General features: G+C 55.3%; 1 protein-coding gene across 3 annotated transcripts in view; it reads right to left on the reverse strand.

Annotated features, from left to right (window-relative positions):
- CACNA2D2 (calcium voltage-gated channel auxiliary subunit alpha2delta 2) overlaps window positions 1–26,255 on the reverse strand; it is a 155,501-nt gene that overhangs the window by 31,312 nt on the left and 97,934 nt on the right. For all 3 annotated transcript variants that reach the window (XM_049862675.1, XM_049862673.1, XM_049862672.1), the window contains exon 4: window positions 872–931. In XM_049862675.1, the coding sequence (XP_049718632.1) occupies window positions 872–931 (60 nt within the window). The remainder of the gene's footprint in view (window positions 1–871; window positions 932–26,255) is intronic.

Here is a 26,255-nt window from a genome sequence, read left to right on the forward strand (position 1 = left end):
GCCCTGGCATGGGCAAGGTAGCTCAGGGGATGGCGACCTGGGAGGAAGAACAGGATTGGGGGGCCTGGATCAGAGCTGTGAACCCCCTGGCACCTGACAGCCTGGCCATACATCTCTGCCACCGACAGGTAACTCAGGTAGGTCTAACCACTTTGTGCCTCAGTTTTCTCATCAATAAAACAAGGATAATAATCAGACCTGTTTCTCCAGTGGACAGACCCTGGCTTTGGGAGCTTAAGTTTCACCCCACCATGCCCCTGACTCGCTGGGAAACCTTGGGAAGTCCACCTCTCTTTAGCCTCAGCCTCCTCGTCTGTAACACAGATTTGATCATCCTGCCTACCTGTCTCAGGCCCAGGGAGACCACAGAAGAGGATGGCCCGAAGCCACCCCCTCTTGGGAATGGCCTGGTCCCCTGATGCCAGCCTGAGGGCCTCCTGGGACGACAGGCTGCTGCTCATGGAAGAGCACAAAGGGATGCAGCCCTTGTCTTTCAGTGTCTCTTCCAGTTAGCGTATTAAAGGCTCTGAAAAGTCCTGCAGTCAAGAAGAGGCCTTTTTGGCCCATGAGTTTTCCAAGGAATCTGGCCACCTCTTTAACGACCAAGGCAACACCAGCTTTGGGGAACATGACTTCAGAGCAGTCTGTTCACTCATGAGTAACTCCATGCTCTTCTTGGGGAACAGGAGCTGAGGTCGGCATCCCATGCCCCAGCACTGAGGGGGAGCCTCGAATGTTTGCTGCAAAGGTTCCTGGCTCTATAGACCCCTCAGTGCTCCTCCAGAGTGCCTGGGCACCCACCCCCATTCACATCCACCCTCGCTGGGGGTGGGCAGGCCGTAGGGGATGGTAAAGATGTCTTGGTTCTTACCTTGATGTTGTCCTGCCAGCGGTGGGCTTTCTGGAAGTTCTCCGCAGCGTCAGCCAATCTCTGAGGGACAGAGCACAGGGAGGTCAGAGGCTGAGGGAAGGCAGCCTGCCCCATGGCCATCCCACAGTGTTCTTCTCCCCCGCCTCTCCAGCACACCCTGGGCCAGGCCAGCTCACGGACCCCTCCATCCTGCCAGAGATACATTGGCCCCAGACATACCCAACTTGCTGTGTGGGCACTTCCCCCACCTACTGCTGGACTTACACAGGAAAGGTGAACCCTGCACAGAGTGTCATCTCTGAGCGACTCCCTGTATTTCCGCCCAGAAGGTCTCCCACTGGTAGGGAGACCCCCAGGGGAGGACTGGGGGCCCCAAACCCCATTGCCACTCTCCATACCCCACAAGCCAGTGTCACCTCAGCACCAAGAGGAATGTCCTCCCCTGCCAAGGGGTGATCTGCCATAAATTACATAGTGCTTCACTGATCCTCCTTTGCTCTCAGTCAGCTCAGGGCCCTGCAGGACGTACCCTCTCCCACCATCCCTCTTCCAGGCTTTCTGAGTTCCTTCCTGGCAGGGTCCCCCAAGCCCTCTGTGTACACGAGCCCGGCCCATCCTTTGGGGCTCATTTCGGCAGCCCCCTCCAGCACGGCCCTGTGCCTGCGAGCAGATCATGTTTCCCTTAGAGCACTGCCGTGTGACTGTTCATCCCCGGCCTTGTCACTGGGTGCACCCAGTTCACAGTCCAGAGCGGGTAACAGAGACATAGCCAGGCAGAACAGCACAGGGTGGGGGTAGCTAAGATGCAGGAAGCTTAGGGCTGAGGGAACTTGGGACATCAGGAAAGCCTTCCTGGAGGAGGCACTGGGACCTGGCCATGCTGTGCGCCTGAACTTGGGCCACCCAGGAGTTCTCGTTTGGCCTGTCCCAAGGATCCTGACCCTCTATGACGTCTCGGGACTCTTGAGGCTTGGGCTGAGTCTGGCCCTCCTGGGCCTCCAGCAGAGCTGAGTGCAGTGAAGCCTTGTTAATCATGATGACCGTGACCATGAGCTTGCAGCTCTGACCCTACTGCATGTCAAGTGCTCCCCAGGCCAGTGACACATTTGTACCTGCTATCTTCACGTGTCTGACACGAGCCTGTTATGGCCCCTTGACAAACAAGGATACCCAGGTACAGAGATGACAAGCAGTCTGCCCATGGTCACAGAGTCTGGGTTGGGCTGGGGCCCTGAGCCTGGCCCTCACCACCGAATTCTCCTTGCCCAGCCTATGACTGAGGCCCCCAGGCCACCCTCTGTGGGGCCCACCATGCCCGGTGAGGGGTAGAGCAACTCACGGCGGGGGGCAGCTTTTGTCCCCCATCTCTTCCCCAAGGTGCCATCTTGGTCCTGGGAGCCCTGTCCTGTGGGTGGAACCAGGGTTTTGCTTCTAGGCTTCCCCTCCCCACTCAGGAGCCCTCAGAACCTTGGTTTTCAGGACACCATCCCCCTATGCACCAGCCCAGACCCGACATGGCACGTGGGTCCCCAGAGAAGAGGTTCTAATAAAGGCTGGCAGCTATCCATTAAGGGGAAGTGGGAGGTAGGATGCAGGGGACCAGCTCTTCCTCCTTTCCAGCATGGGACAGCGTGGAAGGGAGAGTATGGTGGAACCCCATGTGGAGCTTTGGTTTCCGATCTCCTGAGACAGGATACCACCCCTGGCAGCTAGAGTGGCTGTTCAGAGCCCTCCCTACTCCTCCTGGGCCTGGCGTCCCCCTACCTCCACCCAGGCCAAGAGGACTGGGTGGAGAAAAGCGTCCTAGGGGCAGGGAAGGTCAGAAAGTCCGTCTTGGAGTCAAACACCCTCACCTCACAGTGCTGAGCCCCTCTTGGCCTCCACCTTCCTCTCTAGATGCCCACCATCTCCTTTATAGGCTCCATCCTCCACCCGCCCTTGAATGCAGGGCAGGACTCACACCCTCCTCTGCCTACCCCCCCCCCCACAACTGGTCTTCACACTCCCACTCCTGGGGCCACAGGGACCATAGGCCTCTCTATTCCCAGATGCCTCCCACGTGTCACCTCCAATCTTGGCCCCTCCTGAGCTTCTGGATGCCTTCCTGGGACAATCATCAGGCCCACCTGAGCTCACACCACCTCCTCTTGTTTGGAACAAGCCCATCTACCTCAGAATCCATCACCCCACCTACTACTCAGATCACCTTCTGTTCATCCCCCTACCCCCATCCAGTCTGCCACTGTCCCAGCATTGTCCTCCCCCAGGCCCCTGTGTTCCCTCTTGTGCTTCTTCATCTTTCTCCATACACCCGCCGGAGCCTCATCTCAAAATAGAGATCTGACCATGTTGCAGCCCCCCTAAACCCTCCAGTAGCTATCTATTGCTCTGGATATAAAAGAAAAGATCCTATTAAGACCCCAAGAGGCTCACTTAAGCTCAACGCCTGCCCCTCTGTGTCCACCCTGGGGTTTCCTCTTGGCCTAAACCAACATACCCTTGCCCTGACTCTAACCCCAGGGTGGGTGAGGCCCCAGGTTCACAAGCCCGCAGCACCCTTCCTCGGAGGACATTACCCGCATGGTTAACACCTGTCACTAAGGTTAACTGAGCAAACCAGGCTCAGAGCTCGGCACTTGGCCTGGAGGATCTGTGAAGCCCAGGGACTCAGCCCGAGAGGCAGCTCTTCCAGAAAAAAGCGATACCTGGGGGCAGGGCCCAGCTCAGCACCTCAGCTCTTATAGCCTTGGGCCTTAGGCAGTCATCACTGCACCCCCCTTTCCTCACCCAGTGGCCCACCTCCTTTCCTGGAACCCAGATCCTCCTCAGAGCAGGCCTAGAGTCCACTTGGGCTCTGCCAGGGCCACTGTCCTTCATGGGGCTGAGGTTTGGGCAAGGTGTGGGAACAACCAGATGGGGTCTCTTCTCACAGAAAAGCCAAGTAGCTGATGGGGATGTAGGCATCGAACCACTACTAGTGAAGGTTTCCAAGCTGGGCCATGTTTTGAGGAGCTGTCCCCTTCTGCCCCCACCCCCACCCCTGGCCAGGGGATGCCAGCGCCTCCACCCTCTCGGGGCTTGGCTCTGACCCCAGGAACCAGCGGCTCCAAGACCATGGAGGCCACAGGGTCCTCTAGCTCCCTGGCTGCACGGCCAAGGCGAGGGACACCTGGCGGAGGAGGGCCCAGCTGCCTTGAGCTCATGGAGTCCCGTGGGCTCGAAGGCCTGGGTCAGCCCGCTGACTCGTGAGTAACGGAGTCGCAGTAGCCACAGCTAAAGGATTACTTTTAATCCTCAGTGACGATCAAGCCATTACTATTTTTTTTCGGTGTTACAGATCAATCAGTCCATCCCCAGGCACTGAACGTGTAGAAACTGCTAAGCGCGCGGGCCTGGTGGTGTTCCAGGAAGGGCCAAGGTGGCTGCATGCGGATGCAGTGGGCAGGCCGTGGCCACTCTCGGTCCCATCAGGCCCAACAGTGGGAGAAGTGAGAGGACCAGGAGCACCCGCTGGCATGGTCCACTTGGGGCTCCAAGTGGGGACCAGAGCCTGGACCCTGGAGCCCTGGCCTGGCCCAAATCCCAGCTCTGCCTCTTGCTTCCTCAGGCAGTGGCTTCACTCCCATGGCCCTCGATTTCCTGTCTGTACATTGGAGACAGAAACTACCCCTACTCAGAGGGCAGGTAGGATCTTGGCAGCCCCCCACTTTCGACCCCCAGCAGCTGCACACAGTGGGGTTAGTCCTCTGGAGTTTCTCTTGCTGGCTCCAAGCTCGCTGGCTCTTGCCCAACTCCAAGCCTTCCTCTGTTATCCTGCTCTCTCTGCCCGGGACGCCCTCCCCATCACCTCTCTCAGCCCTATCAGTCTGTGTCACCTCCTCTGGAAGCTCCCTTCTGCCCTTGCTCACCTCATGGACTTCCCTTTCCCCCTGCCAGGCAGGACACGTTCTGAGGGGAGGGATCTTCAAGCTTAGCCCCACCTGCCTGGCCCAGGCTGGGCACTCCGAGCCTCAGGCTCCTGTCCCCATACTGCCCACAACAGTCAGGCCTGTTCAGGAGTGGCCTGTGGTGAACATGCTTACAGCCCCGCCCCCACCTCCCCCACGGTTCATTCTTCCAGCAATCCTCCCAATTCACCGGAGCCCTCCTGATGGCCTGGGGCAGCAGGCAGGAAAGGGAAGAAAACTGAGGAAACAGGTCTGGAGGTAAGGGGAGAACCTACCCAGGATTCTCAGGAGGCCAGGGGCGGGGCTGGGGCCATGGCTCGGTCCTGTTTCCAGGGCCCTTGCCTGTCAAGAGATCGGCTCCCTGCTCATACCTGCTTTTGCTGTGTTCTGCTTGCGTCTCTGGTTCTCCTGGCCCCCAAGCCCCTCACATGCTACTCCCTCCCCGATGACTCTCACCCTGACTCCTCTGGCCTGGTTCACTCCTTCACCCTTGAGCTGTCTGTTAGTTTAAACCTTAGGATCTCTTCCCGACCACTGCTTGATCACTGCTAAACTCCCTTTGCCAAGCCCTACCCGTCCCCCATTGTGGCACTCAACAAGCCCTCTGCCTGGTCCGCATCCTTCCCCTCCAAGCCCTCAGCTCAGTGGTGTCAGTGTCTGGCACCTGCACACAGTAGGTGCACAATGAATGCCTGCTAAATCAAGGCCAGGGCAGCTCTGGGCCTGGGCTAGAGTCTGGCTCTGCCAGGCCAGCTGTGTGACCCCAGGCATGTGATTAAACCTCTCTGAGCCTCATTCCCAGGGATTGGGGGTTGCCCAGGAGGATGGTGCTGCTATGAAGCCACTGATGGTTCCTTGCCTGGCCTGCACTGTCCCTGTCCCGACCATGGCATTGTAGGGATCTGCAGTGGACTGCTGAGAGGTGCTGCTCATGCCAAGTCCATCATGATAACACAGTGGCATCACTAGGGCTGGTGTCACCCAGGGCTTTAACTATGGTGTCACCCCTTCACATGGACCTCCTCCCATACCAGACCATACTGAATCCTTAGTAATATTTTTTGTACTAATGTTACTCGTAAATCGTAATTCCCGTAAATCATTCTTTCTTTTCCTTTAGTTACTACTTCATTCTCAAAACAATTATTGATATAGGTTCACAAGTACTAATTACCACAATGTTGTAGCTAAAACATCAGAAATTTTGAAAAATCAGCGACTATAAAAACACTGGCAGCAATGAAAACGACAGCGGATGCTTGTAGCGTACGCAGAAGAAACTACGTGATTCGAAGTGTCACTGTAATTGGGTAATGATGACAGCTCTGACCGGCGTGCATTAGAAGGTTCAAAAAGTAAATTTGCAAAGAGTTTTAGCCTTGTAGGTGTATCGATGCGTGTAAGCTGGGCTTATGAAAAGTGTTTTTGTTGTTATAACTAACTATAGGAATATTTTTATTAAAAATGATAAGTATCTGCTGAAACACTGCACAAAAATTTTATGGACAGTCATTTTGGTGTCACCCCCCTGACAGTGTCACCTGGTGCAGTCCACACTGCCCGCACCCCCAGCAATGCCACTGCGATAACAGTGGGCATTTCAGACGCCATTATCGGAGAGTTTCACTTAACCATCAATTCCCTCAGATCCAGGACGATTCTTAGAGGAAAAGGCAAGAAAGGACAGGCGGCGCTGGGCTGGGGACGAAGCTCCCATGGGGAGCAGCCCTCTCCACGGATACCTTCAAATTTCACTAAGCTAAATGTTTTTCAATTGCCACATAACTGAGATAGACAATGACTTTGGATAAAAGACTCAGGTCTGGGGGGCCATGGTGGGCACCACCAGAGGCCATTGCCTGGCAGGTGATGTCCCACTGCATGTTGGGAGGCACTTCGGTGCTGGCAGGCTGGAGCCCTCAGGCTTCCCTATTCTCTTTGCTATCTGCTCCTCCCCCTAGGCTGGGTACCCCACTCTCCTTTTCTCTTCACCTAGGAGTCCCCTCCACCCAAGCCCCAGCCTGCCCTGAAGGGGCCTCGGGGAGCAACAGCCCATCAAACAAGACTTGTTCTGTGTAGCCCAGAAGGAAAAACTGTAACAGTGTTTTGGGTCTTAGTTATAGCTACTCCCACTTCCAAGAGGATGTGAGAGGTTTAGGATAAATGGCCCTGAACCCATGGGGCAGGATATTGAGATCTGGGACACTGGAGCTGAGCTGTGTAGAGGCTATGATGGAGGACCCTGAGGTGGAGGCTGGGGGCAGCTAAGCCCTGAGCAAAGTCATAGCACCAAGCAGATGGCCTGAGAATCCCGTTGGAGGATTGCAAGGAAGGTAATAATGACAAGATGGCACCAGACACTGCCCCCAGCCCCCACCCTGGGCCAGGGTGTCACTGACTGATGCAGTTAATCTCACATCTGGTGAAGGACTATGCCCCCACCTTGACGGAGCCAGATGCCTGAGAGGCAGGTTCTTTTGCACTCCTCTTTTAACAGGTGAGGGGACTGAGAAGGAGCATTTGTGCCACTGCCCCAGGCCCCCGGCGAAGAAGTGGTGGAGGGGACATCAAACCGAAGTATGCCTGATGCCAAAGCGCAGCGATGTTGGACAGTGAATGTCTCAGGGAAGGAGCCCAGTCTGGCCAGGTGGGGCCTGGGTGGTTGGGCTCAGGGCCCTCAGATACATACCTGCCCCCCAGATGCTGCTATGGGCCCAATCCCCAACCTTGGTGTCACTGGGCCCCAGAGGGGGTGAGCTCCAGGGTGCCTAGCAACTCTGGCCCAGGGCAGCGCTGCCACCGCTATCACCTTCCTCCCCTCCCCACCTGTGGACCTGTATCAGCTCTGTATTGTGCACTGATAGATACTAAATACAGATTTCCAATTTCCAGAGCTGTTATGGTCTAATGAGTAAATAATATACATATTTAAAACTATCTAAAAACATATCTGCATAATTAAAATATCTGCATAATAACGAAGCAAGACCTGGCTCAGAAGGAGGGAGCTGGAGCCCCGGGCTGACAATAGGGGCAGAAGTGCAGGCAGGGCGCCGGGGTCCTCCTGGCCCTGTTTTTCTCTCCTTCCTGCGGCCTCGGCCTTGGCTTGAGTGGGCCTTTGTTCGTCCACTGCCTGCCCCAAGCAGGTACATCCACAGTCAGGGACAAGGAAAATCTCACCTTGGCCACTGTCCTTGCACAACTCGTGGTCTGGGGGGAGGCACACACATGGACAGACAGTTCCTGCTTCCTGAGCAATGGCTGCCTCGACAACCCCTTTGACTGCCGCCATCTGGGGCACATGATGTACTCAGAGCTTTATGTGCACAACCTCACTCACCACAACCTCCTGAAGGCAGGCCCTGTCCTGGTCCCTCACTCTGCTGGGCTCTGATGGATGAAAAGGAAGGCACCAGGATGCGCAGAGCGGTGCTGGACCAGGATCCATAACCTTATGCATTACAGATGATGGACAGACACCGGTGGCTTTGCTTTTCTCTGTCAGGTGCACTGCTGATGCTCCCACCTCCTGGGGCCAGGATGGGCTCTCGGCTTTTCCGCCCACCCTCTGCACCCCTTTTTTCTGAGGTCTCTTCCCTCGTCCTTGCCCCATCCACAATGGATGCATTTGGTTGCTGCCCAACAACATATCCAACCTACCCTTTCTGTATTAACTGTGCTTCCAGCATCAGGATAAAACAACCACCAGAACAATGGTGGGATCCAAGACCCTGACTAAAATTCCAGCTACCAAAAACTGCAGGGAAAATAACAAACCCTCTAGCCACACAGGGCGCCACAGGGGAAAGCTGTCACGTGAGGCTCACCCTGTTCTTGGCAGCGACAGGCTGCCTGACCTTTTCCCTTCCAACTGCACGCATTCTCCACAAGTTGATTAAAAAAAAAAAAATTGTGGTGAAATGCATTTTTTTTCTTAAAAAAAAAAAAAAGGTCAGAATATGTGTAACAGGGAAAAACTCATTCCAGTTGTGGCTTCCCTGTGCAGGGGGCTCCTGCCTCTCCACCCTTGAGTCTGGGCTAGCTGGCTCCCCATGGGCATTCTGGGCTTGGTTATCGATTCCTGTGCCCCTTGGTCCCACCTGGAATGGACAGCCTGTGTGTTAATTTCCCAGAAAATACGAAGAAGTAAGTGGTGCCCGGTGATGGAAATGGGAAGGGCAAGGCCTTGAGCAACTGGGGTAGAGGACATGGTGTCCCAGAGGCTGGAATTTCAGACCAGACAGGAATTCCCAGGACATCCCTGGGGACTCAGGGACGGCTGCCAATGTTGTACTTGCAAGAGAAGATACTTAAAAACCTCATTCTTCCCTATTACTAGTATTTTACCAAAAGATGGACATGACGACCTCAGTAGTAGGAAGAACATGAACTCTGAAAGACAATCCTTCCCGGAAAGGAAAGGAAGTGACATGCCACCCATAAGTGATAATGTATATTCCACGAGTTGCTGTTCTATCTTTAAACTGGAACCACGCTTACTACAGAAGAGTGGGTTGGATGTGTTGTGGGACATGAGCCAAATGTGTCCAGTGTGGATGGGACTAGGAAAGGGGCCTCTGGCAAGACAGACCATCTGCAAGGGACCAGCCTAAATTTACAGACCAGCTTTTGGGACCCATGGGTCAAACCCACTCCCCAGGCTTGGGTGCTACTTAAACCCCCGGCCCAGCTGGTCTTGCCTCCAAAGCAGGCCCATGCCCTGGAGATTTCAACTCTGGCCTCTGGCTGCTTCAGGAGGAGTGAATGCCCTGTCACTGGAGGGTAGCCTGCAGAACTACGGGGTAGAGGGCAGGCCTGGCTTTTGGGGCTACAGGTCTCTGCCCTGCTGGGTTACTGTTGCTGCTCCTGGGTCCCCCAGATGTCAAGCATGTGTGAGAGGTGTCCCAAAAAGAAACAAATTAATAAATCAGACAAACAGCTTGGGCTGCATGTTTGCGCTGGAGCTCCCGAGCACAGCCCTGTGGAGGTAGACTCACCCTGTGCGTGAAACTCCCGAGCTGTGCCCACTCCCAGGCTGCCGGGGGTGGTTCCATGGCACTTCCCTGCCCAGCCCAATTCCTTGGGGACTCAAGTGGGTGAGAACTCTCCAATCTAGCCAGTACCGTCCTCAACACAAAGCCCACGCATTTCAGTGGGGGAAATGAATCGGTCCTTGGTGAGCCAGGTGGAATTTCTCATAATTTTGACAGTTTTGTCAGTCTTCCTTCCACTGAATTATGACCCAGTATAATTCATCAATTTCTTTCATCCTTTTAAACAACAGGCAGATAGCATGCGGTGAAGGTATCAGGCCGAGGGCTGTCGGCCACTCTCTGGCTAGGGGAGCTGGATGACACGTTATTTATTTGAGTGGAACATAAAGCGCGGCGCTGCTTTTTTCCCCTCATCAGGCCACATTCAGGAGACTGCCGGCGTGTGCACGTGGGTGTGCATGTGCTTATGTGTGACAACTACTCACTCCCTCTGGGGGTGGGAGGCCTGAGTTCCTGAGGCTTGGCAACTGACCCAGCACATAATTTGGGGACCATCACCCTCACCTCCCTGGACCTCAGTTTCTCACCTATGAGACCAGAACCCTGCCTGACTCCCTCCCAGGACTGTGGGTACATGGACAGAGAGCAGTATGTAGATGTGGACTCACTTTGGATATTGGAGTCACAGTCCCAGGCCCTGGGTTGCCTCTTTCCTTGACCCCACCAGAGGGGACTCCTGACTGCCCTTCCCCTTGGCTTAACCTCACCCTGGAGGGCACCTGGTCTTTCCTGATGCCAGTGGGCTGTCCCTTTCTACAGCCCTGCCTTTGCTGGGAACTGTTGTCTGCTCTTCCTGCCCTGGCTTCCAGCTCAGCCATGCCCAAGGCAAGGGCCTAGGAGCTACCCAAGATGAGCCATCATTTTCCCAAGGTCATCTCTTAGAAGCTGCTTCCCTCCAAAGCTCCCCACTTCCATGACTGCCTTCCCAGCCAGGCCTCTCCAGCACACCCCCAACCCAAAGCAGGTAGGCTTCAGCCTCCTGCCCAGAGCTGCTTGGCTCATTTGCCCAAGCCCCTGCACCTTCAGGCCTCGCCTCAGGCCCTTTGCATCCCCGCCTTGGCTTATGTGCCCTCTGACCAGTGCTTCCTGGAAGCGCTGACCACTCCTCCCTTACCTGCTGCCATCCTTTACAAGGCCCTGTGTGGCCTGGCCCTGCCAACCTCATCACTCTCCCACCATGCTCACCCTGACTGCTGCCTTCCTGCCATGCTTGTGTTCTCCACCCTTGTGAGTGCTGTGCCTATGCCTGGCCTGGCCCTTCCTCTGCCCCTCACCCGGCCTGCTCCTCCTCAGCTGTTAGGAGTCAGGGTGATCTACTTCTTCCAGGAAGGCTGGGGGCCCTGCCAGGCTGGGCTCCCAGAGTCTCCTGTGGCATCTCTATCATGCTTGTGTATCTGACTCCCTGCCACATGTGGTCCCTGGGGGGCAGGGACTGGGCTCATGGATCTGTGTGGCCCAGTTCAGCTCAGCCCAGAGGTGCTAAGTAGCCTCAGGCTCCCTTCATGGTCAAGAGAGGAAACAGGAGTGGGGGTGGCAGTAGATCAGAGGCGTCCTCAGGACCTGCCAGCTCAGAGGCTTTGGTTTCCCTGGGACAGAGATGGCAGAGACCAAGCCACACCAGGACAGGGCTGATGATAGAAAACAGCGATCCGAGATGGTACAGGGGTGAAGATGTGGGTAGGTTGAGCTGAGTCTAAACATGAGCCTCACTGGGCACCCCAGGCAGAGGGGCCAAGGGCTGTGTCAGGCATCTGAATCGCTGACGTCTGTACTCCAGGACCCCAACCTCACTCTAGGCCTTGTGAAAATGTCACCTACAGCCTACCCAGCTGCTGCAAAAGCAAAAGCTGCTGGGGCCCTGCTGGAGTGAGAAGCTTGGGGAGGGGCATGGGGCTCTTATCTGGCTAGGTCAGCCAGGAGTTGGGTCCCTGGGGAGTTCAGCACCCCTTGCCCTGGCCTCAGACCACTGCATTCTTCTGATGTGCTCCAATGTCCCCCTGAGGGGGCTTCTTAGATGCCTCTCCCCTCTGTGCCCTCATATGGCTCAGGAACAGGGCAGGGCAGGGTAGGGATCCAGTGGAAAGGGGTTGATGTGACCCTCCCTCCTTCCTATTGACAAATGTTAGTTAAGCACCTACTGTGTGCCTGGCCTGTGCTAGGCATGAGGAGGTAACAAGCAATAGAGATGGCCTAGCATACATCAGCAAGTTCTTTATATCCCACCTAACTTCTTTCCAGTACAATTCAGTCCTGATCACAACAATCGCTACAGGTCTCTAGAGAAAGAGATACCTGGGGTGGCAATCTCACTGGCAGAATGTAGAGGTGCCAGAAGGTCCCTCTGCTTTGAAATGTATCATCACCTCTGACCCTTCAGCTCAGGCAGGGCCTGAGTCTAGCCTCCAGCCTCAAGTAAAGCTGAGCCTGGGCCCCCCCACCCCAGCCCCAACTAGAATGGCTTTGCCCCAGCCCCCACCTGTGAGGACAGCTTGGTCCCAGCCCCCGCCCAGCTACCACACTCTCTTCCCACGATGTTATTTTTATACTTTTTCCTAAAACACAGCCCGAGCGGGCCCTTCTCGACTCTATTAACATTAGGAATCTAATCAGTAATCAGGCAGCTCATAATTTTCTGATTAGCTCTGATTAGGCCCAACCTCAGGAGAGGGGGTGGGACAGTGAGCAGGGAGGCGGGGCCAGAGGGGCACTGGGATGTGCCTGAGGGACACTTGCTGGGATGGGGCAGACAGCAGAGGGTGGAGAGGGGGAGGGAAGAGCCCTGGGGCCCACTATTGCCTGCTCTAGGGGAGGTCACGGAGCCTTGAGTTGCATTGTGTCAGGCTAGGGGTCAGAGAGCAAAGGCAGTAGGGGAAAGACCCCTGGTCTATCTACCTCAGCATCAGGGACCCTAGGGTGGATTGGGCCCATGACTTTCAGCACCACAGACAGAGGTGGGAGAATGGGCAGGGTGGATTGGGCCCATGACTTTCAGCACCACAGACAGAGGTGGGAGAATGGGCAGAGTGGATTGGGCCCATGACTTTCAGCACCACAGACAGAGGTGGGAGAATGGGCAGGGTGGTCTACAAGGCCAGGTTTGGACAGTGACCTGGGTCCTATCTTTCCTAAGCCCCCCACTTAGGGGGAGATAAATGATTCCTAGGTAGCTTGAGTGACGGTGACAGCAAAACAGAGGGTAGACCATTACAGAGGGCTGTGGTGAGTGACCTTGGATGTGGAAAATTGACCCCAGCCACTCTTGCTGAGCAACCACAGTCAGGGCCTGGCTTAACGATCATCACCTTCACTGTAGAGACCATGAGGTCAGGGGCTCACTGGCCCCACTGCACAATGAGGAAGCCGAGGCCCAGAGACTGGAGGGACTGCCCAGACCACAGTCCCAGTTAGGGGCAGAGCCTGGACCTGCACTGAGGCATCCCAGGCCAGGACCAGGCCTCCCTCCTGAGGTCTGTTTGTCGCCTTTGTAAAATGCTCAGATGGAACCACAGTGCCAGCCAAACTGGACCTCCTAGGCCTGCCAGATGTGGATCCTGATCCCTGGCCTGGCCCTGGCCCTGGCTGACCAGGAAGCCCTCTATCCACTGCCCACCCTCATAGACCCAGACTTTTTGAAGCCACAACCTGGAGTCTGGTCAGGTCAGGGTCAATGTAGCTCTGCCCTATCCCTGGCCTGGAATTACAGGCCACTGCCCCTTGTCAGTTGCAAGCATGGTAACAATCTGAGTGACCTCTGATGAAATGTACAAGCCCGTTGGAGGAGACAAGCATGGCTAATGCCATGCAAATTGGCACAGAGGCAATCAGCCTAACTCTAAAAGCTGCCCCACCGGCCGCAGGCTGGCTCATTGTCTTTTCTGTCCATTTACATCTCATTACCCAGAAGGCTGTGCTCACTGGAGGTTAAAAGAAAAAGAGAGCCAAGCAAGCCCCACTGAGTCCTGCCTCCAGCTAGGTTGCAGTCTATGAGTGGAGCAGGGCTGCCTGGTGGGCTGTCCTGAGAAGTACAGTCCACAGGGAGCCGTTCCAGCCTTATCACCCCCATTGCCACCACCACCGTTAACACCATTACTCCTCTTACCACCACCAATGTTACCCTCACCATCACCATTGTTACCCCATCACTACCACCAATGTTCCTGTGATCACTGTCAGTTTTACCCCACTGCCAACATTATTCCATCAAATCAAAGTTACCCCTAGCACTACTGCCACTTACCCCCAACACCACCACCATTACCCCCATCATTATCACAATATTATTCACATCACCACTACCACTGTTACTCCCAGTAACTCACTACCTGATAAATCACTACTGATCCCCCATCACCAACCGTCAATGTTACTTCAATCACCCTTTACCACCATCACCTTCATCCCTATTTTTTATTACCATCACCAACACCATTACCATCACCTGCCTCATCACCACGACCATTATTACCAACTCTATCACCGTTGCCACATTCACTACTACCGTCACTGACATAAACACCATCACTTTCATCACCTCCATCACCACCACCATCACACTGATCACCACCACCATCATATTCATCACCACCATCACTGCCTACCTGCACCATCGCCTGTGCACACCAGAGAAAAGTCTGATGAACCACTCGCTCTGCTTTCTCTGCTCATCCCCCTCTAGCATCATCACAGCATTAGGGAACCTTTAAACAAATGATTCAGTGCTCAGAGACCACATGTATCAACCACTCAAATCCAACCTGGACACTGGTACTTGTGCTTGAATGGCTCAGGAAGGAAGCCCTTAAGCTGGGGTAGGGGGGGCACTCATTCTGGTAGAGGTCCTGGAAGGAGCAGGGTTTAGTTCACTCCCCTGATCCTAGCAGGGACCTGAGGCTGAGCAGATGGAGATCAGTGGCCACAGTGCCCCATGGGACAGGATCAAGATCGGTCCATAAGGGACCCACTCACAGGAAGACCCCCCATGCTGAGAGTGCCCAGCACTGTCCACTGGGAGGACCCATTCCCTCTGATCAGTGATGAAGTGCTGACTGGGGTGGCAGCATGGCCTGTCTACACTGCCTTCCAGCAGTGCCAGCTGTTGGTCCATTCCTGTCCCACCGAGGCCTGCAATTTCCTGTCTTCCATGTCTGCTGCTGACAGAAGTTCCTCTTGCCCCTGCAGCCCAGCTTGAAGACTACCTGGCCTCACCCCATCTGTCCATCTGCTCCTGTCTCCAACCTGGTTGTGTTGACTGGGCCTCTCACTCTTGGTGTGAGCCTACAGGAGGGTGGCTCCTAACCTCGGGCCCTTGAACCCCCTCGTACCCCTAGAGTGCAGAAGTCTGTCCTAGGCAAGCAGAGATTGAGCCACTAATTAGGGATAGGGGAATCTGGTCCCTGATCTCAGGGCTGCCCAGTTGGAAGTGAGGAGGCCCTGCCAGCCTGGGATGGGCAGGGTGTGGTCAGAGCCAGCCTGGTGCACTCATATACTCCAAGCCAGGGGCTCGATCCTCATTCTGCCAGCCAGGAGCTGTGTGTGTGACACTGGCAACTGATATACCTCTCTGAACCTGGATGATCTCATCTCTAAAATGGAGCTTCTAATAGTCCCCACCTCACAAGACTGTGTGAAGATAAAGGCAGTTGATGAGAGGAAAATGTTGCACATTCAGGGCCTGCTCAAAGGCCATGTAAACCTTGTGTGAGACGAGTGTGGTTAGACCAAGCCGAGAGGGATTCCAAGAAGAGGGAGCAGCAGTCAAAACTTGAGGGAGAAGGGCTGATGAAGGGGAGAGGAGAGGTGATTCCAAGTGGGCGCCTCAGAAGAGGCAAAGGTGTGGAGGTGGGAATGAGTGGACTTTTCTGTGGGGGAGAAGAGGGCAGTCAAGGCCAGGGCAGCCTCCCTTAATCCAAGGGTTTATGCCCCCGTGTTACACTCATCAGTGTGGCCAGTGTGGACATCATTATTCATACCTTGATTCACACACATTCCCTCTAAGGCCCACGAAGCCCAATTGTTATTCCCATTCTACTGACAAGGACATCAAGCCTCAGAGAGGGTGAGTCACTTGTCCAAGACCACATAGCAGTTGAATGGAGGAGCTCACATTGGAAACCAGCTTTGTCCACAACAGGCCTGGGCTCTGACCACTCCCTGCCTCCCTGGTCATCAAGGCCAAGAGATGAGGCTGCCCAAGATGAGGCAGGGGATCCCTGCAGAGTCCACCCAAGAGTGGGAATTGGAGCCAGATCTTCCCACCAGGCTGTCACTCTTCTGGGCGTGGGTGCCTGAGTGCCCACTAGTCACTGCCCACCAGCTCTGGTAGTGGCTACTTGGGCACCACCAGGACACAAAGCTGGGCACCAGCTGTCCCAGGGGCGATGCAGGGGGTGTGGGTGGAGGTGGCAGGCAGACAAAGGCCTGGAGGAGGAGGGCGGGGTGGGCATGGAGGTTGCTGGGTGGAAACGCCCAGGGTAAAAGCTGCTCTGAATACTGGCTACATCCCGCTGCTGCAATCAGCCTCGACACTCGGTTATTACGAGAAGTAAAGGCGGCCGGCGGGACAGCTGGAGCCATGGCGACAACATTTAAGGCGTTTGTCAGAGCCGTGGGACACAGGCTGCCAGGCGCTAATGGCTTCTGCTCGCTGCTGCCAAGTGAGAGGAGGGCGGGCAGGCGGAGGCGGCCTTGCTCCTGCCCGGGCCCTGTGCCCACCCCATGCTGCGTGGCTGCTCCAGGACAGGTAGGGCCCACCTGGGCCTTACAGACACCTAGCAACGGCCATGGTGCCGTGTGCCAGCTGGGGAGGGTTGGGCAGCAGCCACGCAGCACATGCCTGCCTATTTGGGACATCATTGCCATCTCTGCCTCCATTCAGACTGCAGCCCCCCTGCCCTGGGTCTCACCATGCCACCCCCCAGACAAGAGCACCCTGAATCCCAGCTGCCCAAGGCTCTCTTCCTTCAGCCCTTGGGTTGGACTTTGTGTGGGAGAGACCCTCTAGTGGTGAACCCACATTGGACTCGGATCTACTCTGGTATAACGACTTTGCCTCTCTTGGCCTCCGTTTTCTTCCCCATAAAACAGAAATGGCACCAGCCACCCAGGTAGCCTGAGCACATCAGTGCAAAAGCACGGGAACGCTGCTGTGCTGGCCACGTGGAGGCCAGTGGCCCTTGGGCTTATGGGGAAGGGCCGGGAGTAGAGTCAGACCAGAGGGGTGGGTGGGAGAGGAAGCGTGGACCCCAGGGCCACCTGAAGAAGAGGTAGGCCCCTGAAGAAGGAGCCAGAGCAAGCTTCAGCAAAGGGCCAGGTGTTTGCTGGAGAGGCCAGACCCACAGCTGGGTGATGGAGTGGGGTTTTGAATAAGTACTCCTGAAATACGCAGGGTTGACAAGGAATTCCTACTCCTGCCAGAGCACCCATGAGGACTGGGTGCCAGCACTGTCCTGGAGCTCACAGGCTGTTGTCAGGGGTGATGCCACTGAGCCGTCCCAGGGCCCAGCACTATTCATCACTCCTTACAGTAGCCCCTGTGAAGCAGGCCCATTTTTTCAGATGAGAACTGAGGCACAGAGAGCTAGAGCACTTTGTCAAGAACTAGTTGTGAGTAAGGGACGGATGTGGGGCTTGAGCCCAGCACCCGGCTCTTCTTTCCTTCACCACATGCCTTCGCCTTGAATTCTCACCATCCACTGTCAGGTGGGGACTGCGACGTGAATTTCCAAATGAGGAGACTGAGCCTCAGAAGCGGTCACTCAGTTTGCCTGTGATCACAGTTCTTTGAGGGCAGAGTGAGAGATTATCCGTGGGTTTGTGTCACTGCAGCCCCTCTCCCATTTGCTGATTTGCCCACTCTGAGGAGGAAGTGGGCCCTTCAGCTTGCCGTGGATCAGAGAGCATGAGCTGGGTAGACAGCACTGGGGTGGGGAGGAATCCAGGGGGTAGGAGGAGACCCGGGCTGTCCTCCTGCATGGCTTCAGAGTTCTTGCCCCTTTCCCGGGGCACAGGCTTAAGTCGGAGGTGGCAGAGGAGAACCCAAAGAAGGTGGGGAGCTCTGTGCCCTGCCCAAGGTCACACAAGGGCTCCTGAAGTCCTCTTCCACATGTGGTCAGTGTCCAGCACTGCTGCTAGGCTTGGGCTGGGACCCTCAAGGCATCAGTGCTGGGGCTGGGAGCTGCTGCTATGGGTTTGTTTATCAATGTTGAGTCCCGTGACCCTTTGGGGGCAGCTGCACTTTGCTCTGCCTAGATCAGAGACATGCCTGAAAGAGGGGCCTGGAGGGGCTAAAGGTAGAAGATCAGGGCCAGGTCTACCCCCTGAGAAGCAGATGCAGAGTCTTGGGCTGACTTAGCAGGTCCTAGAGCTGCCCTTCCATGCCCATCAAGAGCTTACTGAATGTCTCACATGAGCTGTCCTCACCCAGTTTCACAGATGAAGCCACAGGAGCTCAGCAAGAGGTGGAACTCCCCTGGGGTGAGAGTGAGTAGTGAGTCTAAGCATAGAATTGCACCCCCCTGACCCAGGGACCCCATATGTCAGCATTGTTCACTACTCTTGCGTCTACTTCCCTTTCCTAAATCCACAGAGTCAGTGGTCTCTCGGGGAGGGAGGGTCCTTGTACCCCCAGTACCACCTACCCTCAGCCCATACAAGGCTTCTGGACCACCTGATTCCCAGCTCACTGCTCCACCCAGCCCAGGCCTGCCGACCCATCTCCAGGTCTGGACCCTGGCCATGGGGGCCTCCCCTTCCCAGTACTCCTGCCCTCAAGGGACTCCTTGCAGGACACCCCCAGAAGAAAGGGGGATAAGCAGATCCCTGTGGCAGGGTCTCTTGGGCCTCCACTGAGGAAGGTCTGCCAAACAGGGGGATGGCAGGAGTCTGTGGCTTTAGTGGTTGTGGGCAGGGAGGCTCCTCCTTCTGACTTTGTGGTCAACAGTTTGCGATCCTGGGAGGTAGAGGCTTAGGGTGAGAGGAAGAGGATGTATACATGTATGTGTACATCTGAGTATTTGCACATGTGTATGCATCCATGTGTCAGCATATGTATACACAGTAGGGGCAGCCCACCTACTCCTTCGTGTCCTGCACACGCCTCACGAAGCACCACTCACCTGCTCAAGCCTGGTGAAATGGGCTTTTCTAACTGCAAGCTGCTGGCTCACACCCAGTTGTCCCCTCCTTTAATGTGCCCTCAATTTCTCCATTGGTTTACCTTCTTCCTAGCCCTCACCCCTGCCTGTGATCATTTTGTTTTGTTTTATGTTCCCCCACTTACCCCACAGTGTGGAATCAATGAAACAGTGACCCCAGTGCCCTTCTTCTTTCAATAAACATTTATTCAGCACTTTCTGGGTTCATGGCCTGTGCTGGGTGCCAGACACACAGGATGAATCAGACCCATCCCCACCTTCAGAGTCCATAGCAGAGAGGAGGGGGTGCTGCTCATCTCCATGCCCCTCCCCCCAGACACAGTACAGCTAACATCAGGCTAGACACATAGCTGAACCATGGAAACCTCACACATTGATCCCAACCAACTGCCCACCAGGTGCCCTCATAACCACAGCTATCACTTATGGGTGCCAACTGGGTGCTGTGCCCAGGATCTTGTCCCCACTTGACTGTCACAATCATGAGATGGTGGTGGGGAGGGATGGTAGTAGTGCTACTGGCCCATGTTTTCAGAAGAAGCCGGCTCAGAACACTGCAGTGAGTGCTTCAGGGCCACTAAGCTGCCAGGCTTAGGAATCGGAACCTAAGTCTGTTCAGATGGCGAACCCACAGCACACAGCACGTACCCGCACCAACTGCACCTGAGTGACCAGCAACTGCAGCACTGCTGGCGGCTCCTGCATGTAGCGCCTGGCACAGGAACAGATGGGGCTCTGAGACCCAGGGAGAGACCCATCCAAGGTCACACTGAGTCCCATGGTGGTAGATGCAGGACTAGAGCCTGAGGGGCACCATTGTGAAAGTCCCCCAAACACCACCCCGTGGGAGCTGGGCTCGGCTTCCATGGGGAGTTGATCTAAACGTCTTGTCTCCTCTGGTGAGAGCACCAAGCACTGGGGCTTCCTTTTTCTTTTGGCTGCCAGGAGGCTCAGAGTCAACCTGAAAGCTCAGATAGCCTGGTCCTGATGCTGTCCAGTCCTGATTTTTACTGCATGAGCTTGTGTGAAGAGCTGTTCTGCACTTTGCTAAATGAATTGGGGAATAAGGCAAATTAAACTGCCCTCCCTCTTCCAGGAGGCAGCTAGACCCATGGGAAGGAACACTGGACAAGAGTCAGGAGGCCCAGCACTTTGTGGAGTGTTCTCCCAGCCTCAGTTTCCCCATGTCCACCGGGCAGGGTGGGCTGCTCTGTGAGGTTAGACTGACGTGGGGCCCTGCTCTGAGCCATCACACGCCAGCGGGCAGGCTGGCATCTGGCAGGTGCAGCCCTCTCCCTGGAAAACGAGACGCTTCTTATTGAGATAACGAATCGCTCCATTTAGATCCAAATTAACCTCTCCCACTTATTAACCCATTTTCTACCACATTTCACCAGATCGAAGCCTGCCTGCGCCACCGTCTTGCCCGGGAGGGGGACCCCCAGCCCAGGTCATGCGCATCCCAGGCATCCCAGATGGCAGTTGTGCCCTCCCTCCAGGGCCCTGGTTTCCTTTTCTTTCTTTTTTTTGGGGGGTGTGGAGGGAGTGGGAAGCTTGATGCAGCCGTGGCTCTGAGAAGTGGGGATTTTTATTATTATCATTTTTTTTTAGCTCATTCTTTGAAATAAGGATGCAATATGGGATCAATTTTTGATGACAGTGAAGTAAAAGGGGAAAATAGTAGCAATTTTCTCTTCTGAACATGCCCTATTTAATGGAAGGATGTCACGGTGGAGTTTTATCCAGAGGAGAGAGAAGACCCGGTTCCCAGGGAGCTACGGTCAATCAGAGGCGCCTGGCACGCTCTTAGCCTGGGGGTGGCTAGGCACCCCTCCCCTGCTCCCCAGTGTCCCCGTTAAGGAGGCTGCTAGGGCCCAGCACTCGCGTGGGGAGAGAACAAGGCTGCAGGGCCCTTCGTAGGTTCAGCTGCCGTGGACCGAGCTTCCATCTGCCCGCCCTGGCACCAGGGTGGACTCTCCCAGGCTGGAGCTCTGCTGGTCTCAGCCGGCATCAGGATTCTAGAGCCAGGACCCCAGGGAATCCAGTGTTAATTACGGTTATAAAATCCTGCCCAGCTGCTGTGGCTGCCTTTGTGTTACACCCAGAAAGCTGAACTTTGGAGGCCTGGAGTTGGTGGGGGTACTTTGGGGATGGTGGAGGATGAGGGAGGAGGGGATGGGAAGGGGGAGGGGACAGGACATCAAAGCATGGGGGAGGGGTGAAGTGCTGAAGCCTGGGGGCAGTCATGGCATCCAGCCCCCTCCCTGCCTCAGGGCTCAGGAAGGAGAGATGAAGGTAAGAAAGGGGAGAGAGGTGGAGGGACTCTCTCAAGGGGGCTGGTTCTCAGGGGCTGCAGCAGAAGAACGGTCTTCTTGGGGTCAGATCAGAGATGAATAACACAGCTCTGGAGTCAGACCTGGGGCTGTGTGGAGTCAGGGGGCTCTGGGATCCAGCCCTGGAGGAATTCTGGGGCCCCCACTGGGTTGGGGGAGGCTGGCTATGCTGCCCTGCTCTAATCTGCCCCAAGTGAGGTTAAGGTCCGTGGCCAGAAGTCTCCCCCAAGGGGCAGGAGTCTGGGAGCTAGGGTCACATCTCCACAACAAAATCCACCCTCCTAGTCCATCCACCAAGGAGCCCCTTGAAACCTGTGGCACCCTCACAGTGGCTGAGTGACACCCTGGGCAGCCTCAGCCCACCCTTCCAGGGGTCCAGTTCCCTCTGACAATCTGTCTTCCAGCTACAAGGATTTAGGCTCCAGACATCAAAGCCATACCTTGAAGCCCCTGCGGCAAAGCCACAGACATCTCAGTCACAGAAACACGCAGGCACGCGTGAGGTGGCCCGTGACACGCAAACACAGTCATGCCAAAGGCACACAGGCCTGCACAGAGCCCCTAGTTAAGAGACATTCAGCCCCGCCCCTGCATAAGCATAGCCCCTGTCTGCCCACACCCTTACAATCAAGGCTAGGCTTCCCACAGAGAAAAACACTGGCTTCTCTGCAGCCTTTTTCTTTCCTCCACCCCCTGAACCCATTAAACCCACAAGCAATTCAAGACCCCAAGACTGACCTCCCAGAGTCCTATTCCAAGGCCAAAGCAGCACTGACAAGAACAAACACGACCACACTCTCCTCCAGGGTACTCCATGCAGCAAAAACCAAGGGAGGGGGAGCCCCCACCCCAAAATGTCCGCAGATCACGGATGGTGGGGAAAGGGGTAGCAGGCTGGGCCTACAGTCCCAGTGCCTGCCTGTCGACAGATGCTGCCCAAAGCCGCACCACCACCTCCCTCCCCTCCTCGGCTGTGGTCGGGCCTCTGAGATAATTAGCAATTCTGCTCGACAAAACGCAGGCCCGATGGGATAATAAACTCCAACATCTGTCAGAAGAGCAAGCTCCTATGGAATTGCCAAGAGAAACATTTTTCTCCTCATTCAATTCACATTTAAATCGAAAACAACCCCTCCAAGTCTGCGTCAGGCCAGCGGCACGGAGGCTCCGGGAGCCCACAAGCTGTTCCTGGACCTGCAAAAAGGCTCGGACGCTGGCGATCACTCATTCAAATTAACAAATCATTTTTTTTTTTTTTTTTTTTTAGAAATGAGGAGAAGGTGTAAGTGACGGATGGCTTCAAAGCCATGGAGGAGGAAGAGAAGCCAGTCATCGGTCCTGCAGCTGCAGGTGAGCAGCCCAACATTCCCTCAGTAGTAAGGCCTCGGAGAGCACCCTCATGGGAATCAGCACACTCCCCATTCTCAACAACCCAGCAGGGTAGGCAGCCGGACCAGGAATCATGTCTCCATTCTGTGGTGGGAAACTGAGGCCCAAAGGCATATCCAAGGTCTCCAGACACTACTGCCAGCCTAAGAAGGTCACGTCCAGCTCTGAGGGAGCCTGGATAGGTTTGGCTCCTGGCTCTGCAATTCAACCTTTGTGTTGCAGGAGGTGCTGTGCAGAGGGACTGAGTCCTGTGTGAGTCCAGGGCTCGGTTTGGCTATGGTAGAGACCTGCTTTATCCAGTACCACTACATTCCCAAAACAGGAACCCTGGAGACTTGGGCTCTGAGCTTAGTCTCTATGATAATAATATAATCTTTTTTTAATATAATAAAGGGTATAAACTTGGACCGCCAAGGGTCCTCCCAGCTTCGAAGGCCTCTAAAGACTGGGTACCAATCAAATATCGATAAACAAATCAACCAGTGAGCCCCAGTCCTGGGTAGGCCCCTTCTCAAGGCTCCTTTGGTGCCTGTGTTCCCCTCATTGACGACTTTACTGCCCTGTTCTGTAATTTCCCAGCAGTACACTCCCTGAGACAGGGATGCTGTTTTTTTTCCATCCCAGTGACCATGACATTCAGCACTTGATTAACTATTTGGTGAATGAATGAAGGGCCTTGGCTGCACAGATGCTCAAATGCATGAGACAGGGACTCAGTAAATATCTCTGACTGTTATGACACACCTCTGTGCTTTTGCACATACCATTCCCTCTGCCTGGAAGGTCATTCTCCTCCCTCCTTTGTTTGGGCAATTGTTTCCACCTCCCAACACCCGGTTCAGTTGCCCCCTGCTCTGTGATGGGGCTGCCCACATAGAAGTGACAGGGGGTTTATAACAGGAATAAGAATGTGCACATGTGGGTGTGCATGGACCAAGGTGCACTCGTGTACGTGTATTGCATGTATCTGTGCACTCACATGAGGGCACAGGCCCAGGGATGCTTGTGTGGTTGTAGACAGGGAGGAAGGGACATGTGCACATGGGTTTTGTACATATATACATTTGTGGGTGTCCAAAGCATGCCCACACAAGTGTCTGTAAGGCAGATGGGCCATGTTGGTATAGCATGAGTCTTGAGGTGGTAGGCTCTTCCTTTCCCTCTCACTTTCAGTTCTTCAGACTCCTTCAGCCCACACCACACATCTCTCACACAAAGGCGTGACTGCAGGCCCTGTCATGGAGACGCTGGCCTGTCATGGAGACCCACTGCCACACACATGGGCATATCCACCAGAACCATACCTGGCATGCATATGGGGCATGCCCTAGTCACACAGACAACCCCTCATTAGCATGTGTGTGTGTGTGTGTGCAAAAGCGTGCACAAACACTCCATTTGTTCCTTGGCATACGCAGACCCCCCCTCCACTGCTGTAAGCTCTTTAGGAGCACTTGGGGTTCTCCTTTGCTGACATCAGCGGTGGCTCAGGGTGGCCGGGGGCTGGGGAACCCAGGAAGATCTAGCGCTGCCTGCTCTTCCCAGTGCCCACCTGCTTGCAGGCACTGCTCAGCAGGCCCTGCAGGGCATGGGGGTAGCTTTTCAGTTGGCACAGTTTTCTGCAGAGCTGCACCTTGCCCCTTGGGGGAGACTTCTCGCTATTTGTGTTCCCAGCAGGAGCAGGGCTGGGAAGAAGGGAGTGGAGACCCCCAAAACCTTGGGAAGCTGTGGCCCAGGTGAGGAGATGGGGCTCAGACCTTAAGCCAGGAGGAAAGCCTGTCTCTTCCTCCTCACTGCCTTCACCCCTGCTCAGGCTCTGGGTTTGCCCCTGCAGATGTGGGGGAGGAGTGCTGAGATCGTCACCAGACCCTCTCCTTGCCTATCTGCTGCGTTTGTCCTCTGACACCCCTCTGCCACCTCACTACACATCCTCACATTACTTAACTACCCTCTGCCTCCCATCTGGACCACAAGGACCCCAAGGAGGGCCAGGTTTGCCTCTGTCACTGCAGAATCCCCAGCGCCTAGCATAGGGCCTGGCACACAGTCGACACTCAATGTGTGCTTAGAAAATCAATGGATGGGTAGAGCCTGGCATGATGGGGTGGGTCTGGGAGCACCAAGACATGCTGCTGGGGGAAGAAGCGCTCTCCACCTCCACCAGCATCAAGTTTGGAAATTAATGGGCCCTAGGGGATGCCAGCCAGGAGGAGATGGCAGTGCTGAGAGACAGGAAGAGCCAGAGAGGCTGTGCCCCTGCCCTCTGGGGGATGCCAGACTTCTCCCCTATGATCACTCCCACTTTATCACCCCTAGAGCCTCACAGCATCTGCAGGGGAGGTGGGCACTGCCTAGGGGCTGGACCAGGCTAGGACACAGGCATGGTAGTCCAGTAGGTACTCAACATATATTTGTAAGATGAATGAATAATGCCACTGCCTTACTCAAGAGGCTGTTCAGGCTTCTGATGCCTGGGGTCTAAATCCTAGTATCTGGGGTTCAAGGCCTCCCACTTCCCTTTCTACCTTCTTGGCCTTATGCTGCTGCCACCCCCAACCAGTGCCCTGCCCAGAGCCTCTTCTGCCTTTGCTTATGCTGTGCTCCTACCTGGCATGCCTGCCCCTCCTCAGCCAATTTTAATCTCACCCACCCTCAGATCCTGCTAGGACACCACCCACCTGTATGGAGATGTCTCTCTGACAATTCCCAGGACCAAGTGGAGCTGCCCTGGGGTCCAAAAAGCAGGCTACATGCTGGGAGTATCAGGAGACTGGTGGCGGGAGGGCCCTTGTTCCAGCCATGGGCCAATGCCTCCATTGTTGCCCCTTCCCTGGGGCATCCCGATGCTCTCGATGAGGGCCAGGCAGTTTTCTGGAGGTGGAGCCAAGGAAACGGGCTTAGACTTCAACAAGAGGGATCGTGGTCTGGAGCAAGGAAGAGCTTCCAGTTAGTGGCTCCAACCCTGAAATGGGGGCCTGAGGATATGGCGGTATCTCCCTGTAGACTCAGGGACAGGCTAATGGCACCCTTACTGAAAGCAGGAGGCTCCTTCTATGTGGTGAAATCCTGGCCTGTCTAACTGGAACTTGCCATAAAGTCCTGAGTGATAAGGTAGGATGGGTGAGGGATCTGGCAGTGACAGGCAGTGCTGGGACCTTCAGAGATGCCTCCCCTGGCAGAGCCAGGAAGCCAGGGAAGGTGGCACAGGGCAGAAGGTAGCTAGCAGCCTACCCTGGGCCAGGCCCTGGTTCCGCCAGGTCCCTCATGAAAACCCAGGAAGGCCTATCCCCACTTTCTTGCCTGCTACTCCTGCCACTTCTCCTTCTAAGGGGAAAATCACAGGGAAGCAAATCTTAAGGAGAGAAAGGAGAATCTTTTTAATTAAAAGTTCAAGAGAATTCACATCCCGAGGGAGTCGCAGCAGGAGAAGGTGGGAAAGGCGAAGAGGGGACAGAGGGAGCAGCAGGAAAGTAGGCCACCCTGGCTCAGGGCTCAGAGCCCAGCCCTTG

This window comes from Elephas maximus, chromosome 20, assembly GCF_024166365.1.
Source record: "Elephas maximus indicus isolate mEleMax1 chromosome 20, mEleMax1 primary haplotype, whole genome shotgun sequence".
Lineage (NCBI taxonomy): Eukaryota > Metazoa > Chordata > Mammalia > Proboscidea > Elephantidae > Elephas > Elephas maximus.